General features: G+C 32.4%; 1 protein-coding gene across 2 annotated transcripts in view; it reads left to right on the top strand.

Moving 5' to 3' along the window:
* Window positions 1–683, top strand: part of LOC145283616 (uncharacterized) — a 104,920-nt gene extending 104,237 nt beyond the window's left edge. For both annotated transcript variants that reach the window (XM_080132558.1, XM_080132557.1), the window contains exon 6: window positions 48–683. In XM_080132558.1, the coding sequence (XP_079988684.1) occupies window positions 48–589 (542 nt within the window). In that variant the 3' untranslated portion in view covers window positions 590–683. The remainder of the gene's footprint in view (window positions 1–47) is intronic.
* The last annotated feature ends 20,886 nt before the right edge of the window (window positions 684–21,569 follow it).

Genomic DNA, 21,569 nt, shown 5'->3' with positions numbered 1-21,569 from the left:
AAACGTTCTACTTTGGTATCGTTTTCTTTTCTAAACTGTTATTGCAGGCTCAATTCGTACAACTAAAACTTACAGAACCAGCTATTCCACTTTCAAGGGTACAACATCTTACATGTCATCTACGCCTGCATTCACCGGCGAAAGTTCGATGTCCACTTCCTCTCTGGTCAGTAGCAGCAGTGCGATCTACTTCTTAACCACCGAGCCATTGAGTAGCGTAATTAACAGTGCCAGCTCGCCGGATCTATCAACCAAGCCCAGCCTGGATCTGACCTCCCCCCTTGCCCCCTCATTCAGCAGCGAATGCACGTGCCAATGCTTTGGCCCAACGACCAGCCTCAGCGAAGAGGAGAGTAAAAGCAAAATGAGCAAGCTGAGGGAAGAGTTGACAATTCCGAAAAAGGATCTCAGCTCGACCATCCGGAAAAAGACCAGCGCACCTGACTACAGGGTGTCTGCTACGAGCATTGGACTAGTTGGCGTGGGTATCATGTGTGTCGTATTCGGCACTATTATCGTTATGGATATAGGAGTCATGGCCAGTCACTTGGGCATCCTTTACAGAAATGTCTGTGGACGCTGGCGTTAGTCAATGTTAAATAACATCTAAGAACACATTCCTGCATTCATTCATGTAAACATATAAAACACTTATATGAATAAAGGTTTGAATCCTATTCGAATTACAATTTCCTTGTTAATTTTCTACGTTTAAGATAATCAAAAACCGTTATATTGAATACGATATGCTTGACCACTAAAAACGCAGAGCTGTGCACTAAAATTACACAGACACTGACAGATACACGCAGATACACACACACACACACACACACACACACAGACACACACACACACACACACACACACACACATATATATATATATATATATATATATATATATATATATAACATACTACCTAGCTCTAATCACGTATTAATCTTTGTTGAAGTAAAAGCTGAAAATAGTTATATAAAATTTTATGTAGATACATAATATATATATATATATATATATATATATATATATATATATAATAATTATTATTATTATTATTATTATTATTATTATAATAATAATAATAATAATAATAATAATAATAATAATAATAATAATAATAATAATAATAATAATAATAATAATAATAATAATAATAATAATAATAATAATAATAATAATAATAATAATAATAATAATAATAATAATAATAATAATAATAATAATAATAATAATAATAATAATAATAATAATAATAATAATAATAATAATAATAATAATAATAATAATAATAATAATAATAATAATAATAATAATAATAATAATAATAATAATAATAATAATAATAATAATAATAATAATAATAATAATAATAATAATAATAATAATAATAATAATAATAATAATAATAATAATAATAATAATAATAATATAATATAATATAATATAATATAATATAATATTATATTAGCCAATAAATATATTACAAATTTCAAGTTGGTTACTCCCGGGCCAGAACGAACATATGCAAAAATATGAGCTGACAAAAACTACATAGTCAAAGATAGAAAACGAAAAACTGTCCAGGCAGAATTAAATATTGTTTTGCCAGATTCCAGGGCAGTCGAATTCCATCAAGTAAATAACTGATTTGTTTAGTAAGAACGGCAATGCATTCTACTGAATATAATTTAGTAAATTATTTTTTGTAAATAAATTATTTCTTGTAAAACAGCCGACTTATTTTTTTAAAAACCGAAATACATTAAGATGGTTTTAATATATCGTTAAAATAATTTTTTTATAAATAACATAGTGGTTCCAAGGTGGCATTTCTATTTAAAAAAACTAATTCATTAGAATAATTTACTTGTTCTCTTAGAAAATTCAATGCGTGATAAAAAAAAATAAAAAGTTTATCACAGCCCGAAAAGCGAGGAATCAGCAAAAGAGAAATCACTTTCTTGAACATTATGCAGATTCTACGAGCTAAGAAATGAATCGAAAGTTTACGCATATCTTCTTAATCAATACATTGCAACCCTATTCTGGGCAAATTTTGATTTTGATTTATGGGTTGTAAACTGAGTAGAATTTTTTTTCTTGTCTTTGTTTTTTTTTTTTTGTTTTTTTTTGTTTTGTTTTTTGTTTTGTTTTTTGTTTTTTATAGAGTGACATAATATATACAAAAAGGTTTATTTAGCTGAGATATAGCACCATCAATAGCTGCAATGTTGAACACATTTTCGAATGACGATGATTTATCTTAAACGGTTTCCTAATTACTAGGCCTATCACAACAGCATATTCTTTTCCTTATTTTGAGTCTCCATTGATATCTTATATATTTTTATGTATAGTGATGTAGTTCTCGGTTGATTAATTGTGTCTAACTGTATCGGATATATACTCGAGAGTAAAAACAATAAAAAGAATATGCCGTTGTCATAGCCCTACTAATTACTTATCTATCTACTAAGACACAAGGTAAGATTTTTGTCTTGAATGGAAATCCAGTTCAGCACAGAATAGATCCTAGTCCAAACTTTCGAAAAATCAACAGAAGAATCACTTTCATGAATAATATATAAAGAGAAATAAAAACATTATCTTCATTAAAACAAAAAAAGGAAATATTTGACTCTGTTCTGGGAAATTAATTTTTAATTAGTTGTTTTAAATAAAGGTTTTCGCCTAATTTTTAATTTGTTTTTTTTTTTATTTTTCTTGTTTTTAAGCAGTGTCTGTTCTGTTTGGCAAGATACATTTCCAGTAAATTTACATTATTCTCGGTCCTAGATATGACATTAAAATCTATCCAGTGGTGAGGCCCTAGCTTGCGGGCTTGTGGGACTGTGAAGCCACCCTTTAATTGCCATTGCTCCCAGGTCCATTCTGACCCGAAGTGGTAGTACTTGTTAGGGTCCCAACTATGGGTTAAATATAAACCGACTTGAAAATAACAAATATATTCTATTAAAAAAGTTTTCTTCAAAATCTTTGGATTCGGCATTAAATAACATGAAAAGGGTTTATATGCAGTAAAACAAAAACAACCAAATCAACCAAACCAAACATTTTCGAATATTAAAACTCAATATTAAAAATGTCTAGAGCGTTTAATGTTAAGGAAGGTTTGCAAAATGATGGCAATCCGTTCAAAATAGAAAAAAAAACGCTTGATTATTACTAGCTTAAACATGAATCTGATTAATCGTGCGACAAACTTACACACTCATAAATGTATACACAAAACCGGTAGTTATGGCAACCATCCTTAACTACTTAATTGATACTCACTTCTCACTTGACAAAGAATATTTACACACTATATACTATTACTACTATTATAATTATTTTTCTTTTGTACCTGAGAGAGACTAATACTATCTTTTGTCTACCGATCATCGAATATTTTAGAATACAATAAAAGTCTCTGACGACTGTAAATAGGAATTGCATTTACAGACTACTGCATATGCATATGCATATATGAATTATAAATATCATAAGAATAAATGAATATTCACGAAATTCGAAGACCAATTGTAACATTCTATTGAGACAACATTGTAAATAACTTTGAAATAAAAGTAATATGATGTGCAAGTAAGCATTAAAATAAATAGGTTAATGTTTATTTGAAACAAATATAATTGGTTTTCAACATACTTATACATTGAAAAATGTGCGCACACAAAACAATTATTACTAGCGGAAATAAAATTGAATAAAAATTAGCAAATGTTCACGAGTTCTGAAGATCACTTGCAACATTTTCATTGGAAAAAAAAACTTTGGAAATCAAAATATTCTTTCTGCTAATATCATATTTTAAAAATGAAAGGACTAATTGAGTATCTGAAAACTGGTAGAGATAGAGAAATCTAGAATTTTTATCTTTATTAGCCTATGTTTTGATAGGTCATACAAAATGAAATTCAGAATAAAATATGAACTTTATATGGCGGAAGCTATTAAAGAGAAACTGATCCTTTTATATATTAGAAAAATGCATAATAATAATATAATAATAATGTACCACAAGAATAAGCAAATATTCACAAGTTCTGAAGTCCGTTAGCGACATTTAATTAAGAAAACCTTAGTAATAAATGTTAGAAATCAAATCATAAATGGGCTAATGTTTATTTAAAACAAATATAACTTGTTTACTGAACACGAACTGAGATAGAGATATCTAGAATTTTTTTCTTTTTCTTTTTTTGCTTAAGCGGCTTATAGTATGATGAGGTATACAAAATAATGGTTTCAAATTAGTTTAAAGCAAACCAAAATGAAATCATTTGCTTTGCAAAAGAACATGGCACAAGAAACAAGAACAAAAAATTGGTCATTCAAAATCAAATATGAGTTTTATAAACCATTAATGACAAACGTTGATGATCACATGTGCAAAAGTATGCGTTAACGTAAACGATGATGTGCAAACTGTTTATTTAACGTTTAAAATGTTAGATATGTTTAAGGCCAAATTCACAGACTATGGCATTAAATAACTAAGTGACTCCTCCATATATGTACAGCTTTTTATGAGCATATTTTCATACAATTGCACTCATAATACATGTGGTATATCTATTTCTAAAGCTAGGGCAGTGAGATTAAAACGCCAAATTCATACCATCGGCGTTTTAAGGTTAACATTTAATTAACATTAGAACGTCGATGATATACACAATACAAATAACACATGTATTATGTGTGCAAACATATAAAAATAGTCGAAATTCGTGGAAACAAAAGAGATTAAAAAGAAAGACAATTGCAGCATAATGAAAAGAGTGGTTGCACATCACTTTGACTTCCAATCGTGTGTGTAACCGCAGGATGCACATTCTTTTTTAAATCGCTCGAAACAAGACATGAAGTCACTTGATGTAAGGAGCTAACAAGATTGGAACTGGTTATTGCGAAGACAGAAAATGCTTATTACCTTAGTTTTGAAAAGACCAAAGCTGTAGGTAGCAGGAAAACCGTGAGCAAGAAGGAAGTTCCACAATCCTGCAATCCTTGAAAATAAACTACTGGAATAGGAAGTTGTATTACAATAAAGTATTAAAACATCCAATTGGTGGAGACCTCTAGATCACCAACAACAAAAAAAAACAGGGAATATATCAGACAGTTCTATGGAATACATGTCATAATAGTACTTATTATTTAATTGGAATTCATCATTGAGATGAGTATTGTTCTATTAATTTTTATTTATTGCGGACCATTTTCAACGTCTCTATGATGTACCCCATGGCGCAATTGATAGAGAGGTTGAATCTCTACGGTTCCAGGTGAGAATTGTCTGAATATAGCGGTTTCAATCCTACCTAAAGCCGGCCAGAGGCTTACTTGGCCAAAACGTTGTGAGACGACAACTACGGAAGGCAGTAATTGCAGTGGATACAGTCAGGAGATTCAGAGTTCCTATCCATCGCGGTTACCACCTGACGAAGGCCAGAGGAATAGTTGGCCAAAACGTCGTGAAACAACTAAGAAAAAGATGAGGATAATAGTCCGCAAAAAATAAAAATTAATAATAGTATTTGTAGAAAATACTGAGACTAGCACTATCACATATGTAAGAGAGAAGTTACAGTGAAGTGTGGGGCTAATCAAATTACAGATACGCTTCTGCAATTTATCAAGAACCTTCAAATTGGACACAGATTCACCAGCCAAAATATGACAACAGAACTCCATATATAGTCTGATAGAAGATTTGTAGAGATAACCTCGGGTGTGAGAAAGTGTTTAGAGCGATTGGGAGGGAACGGATTTTACGAGAAGCAGAAAAAGCAATGGATTTAATATATAGACTCCAAGAAAGATTTGATGAGAAAGAAAAACCAAGAAGTTTTAAAGTCAGTTTCTCATCGATAGCAGAGTCATCCATAAGAAGCACAGGAAGAAAAGGGACAAGTCTGCAATTGAAGGGCAATAGCAGAATCTTAACAGGATTAAACAAAAGCCATTTCTTACCTCAATTTATAATTGAACCCAAATTAACTTCTAGACTAACTGCATATTTCAACTGATCCGAAAAAGATGGGCGAGAAACAATATCAGAATAGAGGGTGGTGTCATCAGCATAAATGTTAGCTTTTCTTAATAATATTCTCTGAAATATTATTTATATAAGGAAGATACAGTGTTGGATCCAGAATAGAGCCCTAAAGAACACCGGCATTGATAGAAAAAGAAAATGAAGATACTCTATCAAGAATTACTCGCAGAATAATTCTGGACATTGTTGGGTCTTTTCTAAGACCCACCAATGTCCAGAATTTTACCACCAATACCATAACCTCGAAGTTCGATGTCACACTTGTGGAACGCCTTTGAAATGAATTATCAATAAACCGACAGAGCCGTTCAGTTACAACAGTTAATAGATAAGCTGTTGAACGAAAACCACAAAAGCCATACTAAACACCACTAAATAGGCCCAGACTTTCCAGAAAATTATCAAGCCTGCTGTTGACCAGCCTCTTAAATACTTTGTTAATAACAGAGAGACGACTAACATGACGATTTTAGTTGGATCAAATTGATCACCAGCGTTTTTAAAGAAAGGAATAACAAAGGACTCCTTCCAGCAAGAAGGAAAACAGGACTGAGACAAACAGATTGAATTATTTCGAGAGGATAGATGAAAGTTCATGCGCACAACGTTTGAGTACAACAATAGGAATAAAATCAAGACGCGAAGTCTTAGCAACCATCTTTGGAATTTGGAATGAAATTATATAATCAAGAGTCTGATCAGTTTTCGAAGGAAAATCCGAAATAACAACACCATAGCCATTGACAGAAGAATTGTTAGTAAAAAGAAGAGATTAGCCTTATCCTTAGACGATAAAATGACCTGGAGACCATTAAAAAGAGGAGGAATAGCAGACTTGCAACTATTAATAACATTATTATAGATTCTCGAAAAATCACGAGAGCAGACCTTTTGAGATAAGATAGTCACTATCCTTTCCAAATAACTACACTTAGCCTTCTAATATGCACAACGAAATCTTATTAATTCACTATTCGTCCTTGTTTTTTTTTTTTAATTAAATTATTTTCATTTTATAATAGTATTCGATTTACAATATTTTACATCGTCAGTAAGAACTGTTGTGAACAAGTAAGAGTTCGGAAGAAAGACGCAACTCAGTATTTAGTGGAAACAAAATAAATTGAAAAGAAAGACAAACACAGCATAAAAAAAAAATAGTGGTTCCAGTGTGTGCACAATTCTAAGATTCACATTCTCTCGATCTTTATAGTAAGAGAAAGAATTCATTGTAATCCGTAAGGAGAGTATAATCATAGGAAGTTAGCATTTTTTAAAATAAAAAAATCTTTCCAGTAATTTTATTTCTGGAAGTTGTAGTCCCGTTCCACACTGTGCATTTGAAATAAAGCCCCCATAAACGTACACACACACACATCGCGGTAAACAAGTCAACAATCATTCTCTCTTCACTCACATATTATTTTAGTTGCGTTCAACCAGAATGCATTTTGGTTTAGTCAGTCTTTTATCAAAAAGTATTTGTTGATTTTAAAAAATGCATCCTACAATATACACACGGCGGCCAATCAACCAAGTTAGTGAGTATTCCCAAAACATGTAATTGCAAAATTAAATCTCCACCATAATGCGTTTCAATTGATTCGTAAACAAATCAGAGAGTTTATTCATTTGTTAAATTGTTAATTAAAAACAATAACACGTACAAATACAGGCATTACATCCAAGTAAACAACTAAGTATCTCCTCACAATAACTATTTGTGTGATAGCAAGAGTCTTCTTTTCATTCGTCTTTTCTTATTATTTCTCCCATATTAGTAGCTATCGAGGGAATGGGAAGGTGCAATGATTCACAGTATAAAAATAAAATAAAATAAACACAAAAACTTCGATACATTCAGCAAATATGAGTTGCACTTTGGATGTGTGTGACACTATCGACCTTTTGAACGCCGCATCTTAGTTGTCTGCCGAGGTCGGGTTCGTCAGTTGATATCAGCTCATCTCGATCTATCAAATTCCCAACTCAAAAGCTGTCCTCAACCGCCGCAAACCCAAGACTATCGGCAACTTTCCCCAAAGTTTGCAAACTGTCGGAAAACTCACCATCACACCTAAAATTGCCTAAGAATGAATTCTAAATTTTTGTCTGCAACACCTATTTTTATTTTAGTTTGTGTGTGTGTGTGTGTTTGTGTGTGTGTGTGTGTGTGTGTGTGTGTGTGTGTGTGTGTGTGTGTGTGTGTGTGTGTGTGTGTGTGTGTGTGTGTGTGTGTGTACCTCGATGAACAACTCTTCTGCTGATAAACTTATTTTACTCATTTGTTATATTTTCCTTCTTCTTTATTTACTTTCTAACACTTGAGAGGGTATCGATAGTATCACATTTACAAATATTTTGTAGCTTGAATAATTGGATAAAAATTTTTTTGGTAAAATTACTTCTGTGATTGCAGGCAACGACGGGATACAGGTCCCGCTAGCTAATTATAAAGATTGATTTATTGAGAAAATATATTTCCGAGATTTATGCAACCTTCTATACTTTCTTGTTTTCACATAAACGTGTTTGAGAAACGATCTTTTAAACAAAATTGATAATCACTCTGTAGGTTTCTTTCTTTAAAGGTTTGGACGATGACGACGACAGGTGTCAGTTTAGACGTCAACAAATCGATCAATTCATATGTGTGTGTGTGTGTGTGTGTGTGTGTGTGTGTGTGTGTGTGTGTGTGTGTGTGTGATCTTCTTTCATATTTGACAATATTTACCTTCATAAAAGATCGTGTCCATAAATATATGAATATAATGTCCATGCATCTGAAATAGAATTAATTTGGGTTAGAATGTCAGTGGAACTATATGTGTCCTTCTTATATACGCAATGCCCTATAGTTGAATAAAACATAAAACTAAAATATTTCTGTCTTTTCTGTAGTTATACTCATATCAAATAGTTATTTTGTATATATTATTGGTGATTCCGTCACCTTACGTCCACATTTAGGGATTAATAGTGATTTGTTAGACAATATCACATTTACTCTAAAAGTTTTCTTGGAAACTACTGGTAACGATCCAGCTATAAGTTGGTATGAACCCTTGGTGCGATAAAGTCCAGTGAACTAAGTAGGATGAACCCCGTAATTTATGTCCATGCAATTAATGCGATTAATGCGGATTAAACACAGCAAAAAGTTTTCTCCGAAAATACTTGGCAGGTTTGGCTAAAATTTTACATGGATTTTTTTATGATATAATGCAACCAGTTAAATATCGGTTGGATGCATAGTATTTAACTAATTAAGTATCCATTTGATGCACAATATTTAATGCAAAAATGAGCACAAATTTTACCATATGCAACCATCCATTTTACATAAAACACTCATTATATGTTAATGGGCTAAAATTCTTGCTCGGGTTAAAAATCTAGTTTTTATATATATTCAGTATTATGTCAGAATCGAGATAACAGAACACGTACCAAGTTCTTTCTTCATCCTCATCAGGCTGTGATTTTCCTACTAATGAGATGAACGTTCTTAAATTCATTAAGTTTATGACTTTTCTAGCCTTTAAATGAAGACACCTCTTCTTTCTCCAACTTTCGGCTAATGTAATTTTTAAAGTAGATTTATTTTATGAAATTTTTTTTCTTTCCGATTTTTTTTTTTTTTGACAACCGTTAATCACGTTATATTATAATTCCATTTTAGATAACAATTCTATCAGCGCTTATAACTTTGTGTTTCAGAATATTCAGAATCCTAAACCGATTCTTATTGCTGCTCAGAGCCAGTTAAGATTCATAAATGATTTCGAAATATTTCACTAGGAGACATATTAAGACGTCTTCCTCAAACTAATATATACATGATCAGCCCTTGTGATCGACTATATATAACATAAAACACACTATGTGTACATTGGTGATATATCGACCCAACACATTTTCATATCTATTTATATATGGAGGATTTTAGCTTCCAAATATTTGCATTAACATTTCGCTAGAACAAAAAAAGACTAAATATAAACCAAATTAAATATATGCGGAAGTTTATTTGTAAATTATTATATCGTTTCCATGCGACTTGATGACATTTAAGAAATATGGATGTTTATTGAATGAAATATACCGACTTTATTTTTTGACAATTATTTTATTTGCTCAACATATTTCTTTTAATAAAATTCCGTATTTTTTTTCGACACAAATCGTAATAAAAAACACGCGATTACTTGGAAATGAAACTCTTCAATATATAAATATATACGAAATACGTCGGTTTAAAGCATCCTCAATCTGCACAAATATACAAAATATAATTATAATGACATGTAACACACATAAATGTTTATATATTTACGCACACACTATTTGTTTTTCAATTGGGCTTTCCTGTTTGTTGAAATATGGCTATAGTTATGAATTTGACCTTTTTGGCACTTTTTCTGAAAGATTTAGCTGTAAATATTTAGTAGAGTATAGCAACCCATTTGGGGTCAGCTCTTGGGCACGTTTACCCTTTAAGAACATTTAATACATATATAACTGTCAGATTTCAAATTAATGTTAAAAAAAAAGATTGGTGAACCTGAACAATGCTGGCTCTAACATTTACTTTTTTCACTAATTCGTAAATTTTACAGGCGATTATCACCGCTTACAGCCTTACATTTTGAATTATAACGTTCTACTATAGTGAACACCCACTTTTGGAGCCACTCCCGTTGTTAATGCTGCCGCTAGCATTTAGATTTTTCCTTTTCAATTTTCCGCATATTTCTACGGCGCTTTTCATGGTTTAACTGCTTAGCTTTCACATTACAATAATATCTTGGAAAACACTGATTACGTGTACCAACAGAAAAAGAGAAATGTGTAAAGGCCCAGGTGCAGCATTAAACGCCTGGCTTGGAAAACAAAGTGTGTGTTCCATTTCTAGTGGTGGGACGATTAATCGGAATCGTTAATCGTAAGAATCGTGTATTTTGGGAGGTATCGGAATCGGAATCGCAATAAAAAATACCTTAATTTTCCGATTCCTTCATTACGATTCTTTTAGTCTGATGTTGAAAAAAAGAAAAAAAAATCCTGATATTTCTAACCGCAAGAGAGAAATGTAGCATGTTATAAAAAGAAACCAAAGAAATTCATTATTAACAGGGCAATGCTTAGTGCCCCTCCCTTACAAGGTTCATTCATTCAGATCTATTGTAATCAAAACTACAAAAGAGTTCACTTGAAAAGAAGTATGCAGGGCTCTACATTACGAGTAAAAATAAAAAAAACGCTTATCTTTTTGGCGATTGTTCTTTTTTTACTGACAAATCTTCTAATACTGAATGAAAATGCTTTTTCAGCTTATATTTTCTTAAAATAAACCGAGCAAAGTTAAATTATTTAAACAGTAAACGGTTTAATAGAACAATGTACTTTTTTTTTCTTTTTTTAAAAGAAGGCTTTTGAAAGAAATATCTCTAAAATGAAATTGATCACGTTGTATTATTTCGCAAAGTTTTGACAGTTGTCGGCTTCTTTTTAAGTTTCAAAAAAGTCGATCCCATACCTATCTCTTCCAAACCTAAAGTTATTAAATAACCCCTTCGTTAATTCAAGGGTAATTAATTCAATTCAGTCAAGTTGTTTTTTTTTAATTTCATTGAAATAAAATCCAGTTTTTTTATTTTTTTCTCCAGAAAGATAAAACCCTGAATTTGATTATATTAAAAGCAGAATAATATGATCTTTTTTCTAGAATTTTAAATTGAAAATTAAAAGTGTTTTGCGCAGTTTTTTGCCGAACGAAAAAGAAATTAATATATATATTTTTAAAAGGTTTTGTAATCAATTAATTTTTATGTCTAAATAATATTTACGATTAATTAAATAATTTCATTTTAAAAAGTATTTATAAATAGAATTTTACTTAAGACTTATAGTTTAGCAATATTGAACCGCATCAACCATGTGTGAATTGAACACAGTCAACCAAAAACAAAATTCAAAAGAAAATGCATTTTTGCATTTCATTATGTAAACTTTCATACATTGGTTTCAAAAATTAAATTCTATAAGTTTTTTTTGTTAACTACCGGTTGGTACAATTTACCGCCCCATCCCTTTATATTTTTTTCTTTTTGTCTTTTTTAGCGGATTTTTTTTCTTTTTTTTTTACACAGTGATCATCACTTATCAAGGCCATGAAGCCACTCAGTACATTGCGTTAGTGTGGAGATTTGATGAAGTGTTTACTTAAGGGGGCGGTTCATCAGGAATTTGTTTACATTGGACTTGCAGACATCCAAGTTGTAGTCCGGAGGGAAGCAGGCAGACGGAACAGAGTTCCACAGGCGTGCAGTTCTAAGAAAGAAGCTTTGTTCATGGAATCCGCGTTTTGATTTAGGCACAGATATAGAGTGGGGGAAATTTTTCACAGTGGATTCAGCTAGACGGGTGTTTTTCGTGAAAGATTGGCGAGGGGGAACCAGGGATTGGAGTTCAGACGAGCACCTGCCATGAAAATAATGATAAAACAAGGATAGGCTCGCAACGTCTCTTCTGTGGGAGAGAGGTTGCAGGGTAGAGAAAAGAGCATCCCCCACTAAACCACGAAGACTATTTTGTACTCTGTCAAATCATGATAGGCTGTTTTTGGCAGCTCCTGCCCAGATATGGCAACAGTATTCCATCCTTGGACATACTTGGCTTTGATATAGATAGAGAATTGCATCAGTAGTGAGATATCTTCTGGAGTGGTAGAAGGGTCCCACCATCTTTCCAGCGACCTTGGCAACAGACTTGATGTACGTGTTCCATTTCAGATCAGGAGTAAAGGTCAAACCCAGAAGCTTGTCAAAACACGGGGCCTCACCCAGACGAGAGCCATCCATCACAATGGATGCCAGCTGGGGATCAGAGCGTTGATGATGTAAGGATAGGAGTTTGGTTTTGGATGCATTAAAGGTAACCAGCCACGTCTTCCCCCACTGAACCACCCGCTCGAGATCAGAGGAGAGAGAATCCGAGAGAACTTTGCTATTTACAGCCTTTGATGTGTTGCCGTAGATGGTCGTGTCATCAGCATAGATGTCAACGAATGATTTAAGTATGTGTTTAGGGAGGTCATTGATGTAGATCAGGAAGAGAGTTGGGCCCAGGATTGACCCCTGAGGGACTCCAGCATTTATATTGCAGGCGTCCGATTTTTGTCCATCTACCACTACTCTTATGAGCCTATCGCAGAGAAATGATTTAATGATTGAGAAAACATTTCCAGTTATACCGTAGCTGGAAATCTTGTGAAGTAGACCCTTATGCCATACCTTGTCGAAGGCCTTTGATATGTCAAGAGCAATTGCCCTAGAAAGGAAGCCTTTGTCAAGAGATTCACTAATCCTGTGGGATATAACCGTCAGCACATCTGCGGTAGATCTTGCAGAGCGGAAACCATATTGTGTGTCACTAAGAAGGTTATTCCTGCTGAGGTGGTTGACTATTTCTCTATTTAATATGGATTCCAGCAACTTACTCATAACACACAGGAGACTTATTGGTCTGTACTGAGAGGGAGAGGACTTATCACCTGAATTCTTAAATACAGGGCAGACTGATGAGGTCTTACAGGGGGTCGGAAAGCACTTCTCCTTAAGGCAGCGCTTAAATAGTTTCGTAAGTATGGGAGCAAGTTCTCGTTGAAGCTTTTTTAACACTATAATTGGGATGCCATCAGGGCCAGTTACCTTACTAGAATCTAGGTTCTTGGTTAGCTTGGCGACCTCATGCACGGATATTTGTATGTTACCTAGCTTGTTCTGTGTTGTAGGAGGAAATATGGGGAGTTGATTGCCTTCGTCGCATAGGGTAGAATTAGCTGCAAAGTTCTTTGCAAATAGTTTGGCCCTGTCTGGCGCTGATGAGATGACCTCTGGTCCATTGATAATGGTTGAGATAGAACGCACAATGCCAAAGTCCAAAAATAGTCTTCCATGGAAACTTTTTGAAGTTGATGAAGGTGATGAGTTGAAAGCCATTTGCAAAGTCTGTCAAATTAAAATATCGCGAGGAATAAAACCATCTAACATGACCACAACCAACATGTTAAAACATTTAAAACTATGAAGCATCCAAATAAATTGGAGGAGCAAAATAAAAAAGAAAAGGAACAAAAAATTACCAACTAGTCACTCAGAGCAGTTTTATTAGTGAGGGTCGAAATCGCAGTGTCTTTTTTTTTTTTTTTGCCTACGTCACCATCTAGGTGTCACCAATTTTTTTAACCCTCCTTAACTTCAAAGAGTAAATACAATATATACAACTAAAAAAATAATTTTTAAAAATGCTGATTCTATTCATGAAAAATTCTTTTAACTAGAAATTAAAACTTAGGTAAAGATAGCTGACTGACAGCAACAGGAGCACTGGTTAACTACTGAACCACGTGGAAAGGTGTGGGGGGAGGAAAAAAAGGAAATTAAATGATGATAATAAATTATGATAACCATCTTTGAAAGGCACTAAACTCCTAAAATTTACTTCTTTAAAATTTTAGGCGGCACTCCCCGGCGATTTTAAAGCACTCTCTCTCTCTCTCTCTCTCTTTCTCTCTCTCTCTCTCTCTCTCTCTCTCTCTCTCTCTCTCTCTCTCTCTCTCAAAAAAAAAAAAGATTTAATTTTTAAGTTTGGGAAAGATATATTTATTATAACCGAATTCTTGTATGAAGACTGGATCTACTTTATTGGACGTTAATTTGTGAGATAAGTAATTTTTCAATGTTTAATATGTTTTTAAAGTTTCAATTATCAATTAAATTTTTTTTAATTGCGTTTATTTTTCAATTTATTTAAAAAAAACAGGGTTTTAAATGTATTTTTCAAGGTAACAAGCTTCAAAATAAGTCTAATAAAAAAAAATCACTTAATTTTTAATTTCGACAACCCTGAGAATTTAATTATTAAAAAAATATTGAAATGTGACATTTTTTTATTTAACATTTCTATTAGTTCAATTAATTTTCTTTCAATAATTCATTTCACACAACAAACTTCACCATTTTTTTTTATCTTTTTCTGTAATTTGGTAATTATGTTTACTCAATTTTATCTAGTATTTCATTTGTTTTTTATAGTGGTATCATTTTTATATGTGTTCCTTTGATATACCCTATTTCAAAATTAGCTTGGCTAAACTTATTCTTCACGTTAGAAACAACGTGTAAAAGCAATGAAAAAGTAAGAAAAAATAATAGGTGTTAACTACTCCTTGTGAATTATGGAGGTCTGAAGAACTGCCGTCACAAATACAACTTTCAATAGCCAAACAAAAAATCGTTTTTGAAATTCCTTTAATCGTAACTTTTCGCTATACCTACCTTTTTGGTATAAAACACAAAAACTTTCGATTAATGGTATTTCTCATATATGGTCGTTAACTTTGGAAAGGTTATTTTGTATCTACGGCGCCATATCACATGGTATACTGTTTTTTTTTTCATTACGCACGTTCATTTATAAATTATTAAATTAAATATTTATCTTTTTTATATTTAATTAGTATATATTTTCTTTCTCTTCCGCTATATTTTTTTTATTTAATTCATTAAATCTGTTAATTATGAGGACCAAAATAATGAATCGTGTGTATTTATTCTCTAATTTTCTTGTTTTTGTTCTGTTATATAAATTCTATTTTATTTGTTTTTTCTCTGAAGGATAAATTCTATTTTCTTTGAGTTTTTTTTTCTGTATTCCAATTAACTAAAATAAATTTTCTCTAAAATAAATTTTGCTAGTTTTTCCGTTTAGTTTACTATATAATAATTGTATTTAAACCAAAACACGACGGTGTAGACATAAAATATCTCTTCCAAAGTTAGGGAACATATTTGGGAACTACCGACCATAAGTATAAAACTACCTGGTATATTTCAAAACAATAATTCCCTAGGAATCGGAATCGGAATCGTACTTGATATCGGAATCGTTAATCAATATTTTCCTGGAATCGGAATCAGAATCGTATAAAAATTAAGAATCGTCCCAACACTAATTAGAACGTTATCATTACAAATTGATCCCCGACTATTACAGTCATTAAAATTACTACCTTAATTTTTTTTTTTTTATATCTGAAATTTAAGCCTCTACTCGATGATAATCGCCGGAAAAAATAACGACAAAGTTAAAAGGAAAAAATTAAAGACTATGAGAATCATTTTTCATGTACGCAGCAGTGTATTTGTTTTGTTTCTTTCCACGTGACTCAATGTTGACACGTTAGGTGAAAGAACAGATTAATCACAGCACATAATCAAATCCCCATGTTAAGAATGTGGCTTATAGATTCTTACGTTATTACTTCGGCACGATACATCCATTTTGCTTACAGCCGCCAGTGCCCACTAGTTTACTATGCCGGCAGTGGCTCCTACTAAAAACCGTAGTTTAATTTTTTTTTTGTTTTTTTTTGTTTTACAGGTGGTGTAGGGGCATACTTCCACCGGGAAACACAGGTCCTGCTAGAATTAATTAACAGCTTTAAAAATAATGAGAAGAATGAACGGCTGGAGATTAGGTGTAAAACGGAACCCTGTTTAGTCTGATTCGCTAGCATACATGAGGTTGGTTATGTGATAAAGCTAGAGTTTATCAAATGTAAAATTCTCTAAAATTCTGCTGCTGTTGCTTCTATTGTTTCAGGTAATTATTGAAAAATGTCGCCATTGTAAAATAATTTCGAGTGGGATATAATTTCTTCTGATAGAAAGTGAATAAAAATAAATTTCCACAAATGGAGTGAAGAAACCAGTATACAATATTTAGTTTGTCGTATTTTATGTAGATGTGAAATAGAAAGCTCTTCGTGTAGAGACAATAAATTTAATGAGCGTATCATCTTACGTGCTTCTCAACGTTTATATATACTTTAGATTCATACAAAACACACAAGATAAAGACTCGTTCTGCATATATTCTGTCTTATAAATGCCAACACATTTTCTCAACTATATCCGTGTCCGAGTTTTTCTTAGTGACTTCTCCGGGGCACAACAAATCTGGCGACAAGGAACTCGAATTCAAGGGGTACCTACAACATAGCATTTTCGGACAAAAAGGAAAAAGACAAACCTACGACAGAAACTGTCTGACAACATAAAATCATACTCAATCTAGTTTTTCAACTGGTACTACAAAAATACCTCCCATGTCCTTCAACAAATGGTATAAAACCCGTTTTTGTCGGACACTGGATAAAAAAGGTTATCAAAACTGTACTTGAAAAAGATTTTGATTAAACCTAAGAAGATAAATCTGTAAGATTTTCTCTAATCAAATATTTTTCTCCTCAGAGGAAAAAATGTGAACTTTGTTCAACGTACAGCATTAAAAGTAAAATTACAACAAATAAATGAAAAAAAGTTTTTTCCGAGTAAGTACATTTCTCTCCTGCCAAAATAATATTTTGAAAAGAGATGGATGGTTTTAAAGCTATTATCATTCAGATAATAAAAGCCCAGATGAACCACCAGTAGAAAATAGAAAAAGGGCTGTACCAACAACAACTATAAGAGCAACACGGTGTTTTTGCAGATCAATATATGGAACATTATGGAGATCTTTACCTACGTTCCTGATGAAGACAAAACGTTCGACACTTTCTTTAAAAGGTATGAAGATCCTTTAACGTAAATACTGATGCGAAAAAAGTTTGAATACATTTACGAAAGTTAGAAACTACTGAATATATAGTTATAGTTTAGAAAATGTATTTGTATTTACAACAAGACAGAATAACATGGAGAACGAGTTTTTATTTTGTATATTTTGTATGAATCTGAAAAACGTTGAGAAGTACGTAAGATGATGAGCTCAGATTCCTAGATTACATCTCGAGTTCGCGGATACCCTGAAATTACTATCAGAACTTTTCAGTCTTTCACTGTTCCACAAAAGTTAGAAATGATTTAATTTGGCTAAGAAAGAAGAGAATTATTTAGCGTTCGCACCAGTCAAGCAATATAATGACTTAATATTAGCGGAATTGATGATTTTAAATGCCTTCATTTTCGATAAGAGATGCAAAATCAGACAGAGAGTAGTAGCAAAACTCGAACACAAACTCAATGTCACCCTATAGAAACTTGCTGAGGATTGCTAAAACGTGAAAAGTGATTCTAAAAACAGAGGAAACGCGCGTAGCATATCACAGCAAAGTATGAATCTGAAAAAGAAAACAGGATATATCCAACCACATTTTCAAAATATTACTCCTCTAAGATTTTCAAGACAAGCGAATCATATAAAACAGAAGAAATGACTATTGAGACTATGTAATTGATGTGAGGAATTACATTGGGAAATCTTGTCTTTTTCGGAATAAAACTTTTCAAAATGTGGTCAAGTTTCGCCATAAAGGTTAACATTGTAGAAACAAAAGCTAAACAAAAAATAGAATTGGACAGACAAGACCCAACGAAAAGAAAGACAAAAATTTACACAAGTATGTAATAATCAAAATATTTAATAAAACAGTCAAATTGTGCATTGGGTCCGATCTTTCCATAAAGTTACACAAGTGGAAAAGAATTAACTAAACAACTTTGCAGAAAACACAAAAGTCAGCTAGCATCGTGATTGAGGATAAAATTAATATAATTGGCGAATTATTTTTATCGGTAAACTTTAACCGTACAATTATAACATAGCGCGTATGACGCGCGTGTGAGAAAATCAGTGGCTGTCGTAGGATAACTGACTAGCAAAAATATTAAGAGCAGCAGCCGTCTTAGCAGGTGTGCACGCGCTGACGTCACGGAAAGAAGGAGAAAAAGGAGAAAAAAGGACATCACGTGATAGGGCAAAAGGAGAGAACTAAGTTGCGCGCCAGGTAAGATGAACACGTGAAGTCGCGAGCGAGAAAGCGTTGGTTATGGCCGGCGTAAAGTGGCGGTGGGGAGAGACTTTTAAAAAGCGCCTGTTGTAAGGCAGAGCGTTATAAAACACACAGGTGTGTTAAAAGGCATTTGAAAAGATAATTAAATGCGTTATTGTTGGAAGAACCACAATAAATGCATTTCATTTGCCGTATAAAAAAATGCCGAATAAGATTTTTATTTCTTTCCCATTTTGTTTGTTCCTTTGCGACGAAGTAACAGACAGACAACGTATGGGTCCGAGTGGTCGAAATGTAACCACACGGTTAAAGTGTAACGCTCACGTTACACAATGAAAGGATTTTTAAGTTTTCTTTTGTCCAGAAAATATGCATGTTGAATAAATTCCAATAAACGAAAACGTACAATGCTTAGCTGTCTATGAAAGCAATCGAGTGCATACAGCGAATCAATGAATGCATTGAAGAGAATAGCGCATATAATTCGAGACAATGTCGAGAAATAACGCATCTACAACGGGAACAATTAAAAAATGATCAGAAAATAAAAGCGTTAAAAATAGGGAAGCACCTAAAGAAAGATATCTCAAAACAAGCAAAAAGAGACTCAAGTTTTAAGATGTAAACATCAATATTAACCGAATCACAAGTAGGATTAATAAATACGAACTAGGTCGGACGATACCAGCGTCTATCAGTTTCTTTGTATAAACGTAGAAATACTAAACTAATTGAATTTGGCAACGGAATTGATGTGTCATTCAGAAACTAATGAATTATATTACTAAAGAAACGCATACCTTAAATCAAAAAGATTGATGGTATGGTTAGTATCATACATGGTTCGAAATAGGCTCATAAATGCCATCAAACCAGTTAAAACAAACGTCGCTGAGAGGTCACTAGCAACACTTTACTCGTAGAGGAAAAGCCGATCGACGCCATTTTTTTAGACATTCGATTTTGGCCCATACTAACCAACATCAGAACAGCGGGCTTTGTAGGTTGAAAAGATGTAATAGATATTATATTTAAAAAAAAATAAGTTAATATCAGATTATCTAGAAAAGATGTAATAGTTATGCTATTTTTTTTAAATAGTGAATATTAGATTATCTAGAAAGAAAGAAGAGAGGAGTGTTAGAAAAAAGTAATCGAAAAATTATAACCATGCAGAAATCTGAACAGAGATTTTTCAGATATTATATTCATTTCTTTTACTAAGCGTTCCTTAATTATTCTGGAATAACTAGTGTTTGTTTAGTTTCTATTCAATTCCAGTGGCGGTGGTGGGAGATAATTAATAATGGTTGATAATAGGTGCTATTTTTTCCTTGAAAAGTTTGTTTGGGAGCATCCAGTAGAACGGATAACATATAATGAATATAGAATGAGGATAGATTGAATGCAGAAATTTGGAAAACACTTATAAGTACTTAAGGAGGTTATTTTCTTATAATGTCTGAACGGAAACACGACTTTATTTTATTATATAGACAAAGGTCACTCGATGTTGCATTAACTTTCTACATGAACATGTCGGTCAACTTCTTTTTACAAAATATTTCATTTTATATTTATATTTTAGAAAATATATTTATATTTTCTTTTTTTTTATATATATATAAGTTAGGTAATAAAGATAATAATTGTTTGGAATTCTATGTACAATATTTTTGCGTTATCAAAGTTACGACCTTCAGCTTCAGCTCGACTGTGTCAAATGAGATTCTTTTGTATAAAATAAATAATCGCAGGTGTTTATTTTGTAAACTGGTCTGACATATTTTTAATTCAATTGATCAAGGTGTTTTCATACAGAAAATAGATTTCATCTGGATAAATATTATCCATTAACATTATTTTTTTATGATTTTCATTCGTTGTCAAAAATGACTAATTTATGTAAATGGTGTTTTTTGTTCATTAACAATGTTATTCAAAAAAAAAAAAATATATATATATATACAAAGAGAGAGAGAGGGAGGAAGAGAGAAAGAGAGAGACAGAGAGAAAGAAAGAAAGAAAGAAAGAAAGAAGGAGAGAGAAAGAGAGATAGAAAAAAGAAAGAAAGAGAGGAAGAAGCGCACTTGTTTATAGAATTAAATAATGTGATAAGATGTAAATATTGGGCAAAATAAAAGGGTGATACAATAAATTTTATGAAGATTACATCATACATATTTTACATATGTATATAAAGGGAGATAATTCATTATACATATATGAGATAAATTATCTCTTTATATATATATATATATATATATATATATATATATATATATATATATATATATATATATTACAGGTGATCACCACTTATCAAGGCCCGAAGGCCACTCAGGGATAAGGGTTATTGCGTGTACAGTAATCAATGAGATAGTCTTGTACTAATCATTAGTAATGGGGGTTTTGATAGAGTGTCTTACTTAAGGGGGCGGTTTGTCAGGAGTTTGTTTATGTTGGACTTGCAGACGTCCAAGTTGTAGTCAGGTGGGAAACAGGCAAGCGGCAGAGAGTTCCACTGGCGTGCAGTTCTAAGAAAGAAGCTTTGCTCATGGAATCTACGTTTGGATTTAGGCAACGATAAAGAGTGGGAAAAATTATTGACAGTAGTTTCAG

This window comes from Euprymna scolopes, chromosome 8, assembly GCF_053919585.1.
Source record: "Euprymna scolopes isolate OS-2025 chromosome 8, ASM5391958v1, whole genome shotgun sequence".
In the NCBI taxonomy this organism is placed as follows: Eukaryota; Metazoa; Mollusca; class Cephalopoda; order Sepiida; family Sepiolidae; genus Euprymna; species Euprymna scolopes.
This window is presented reverse-complemented; position numbering and strand designations above follow the sequence as displayed.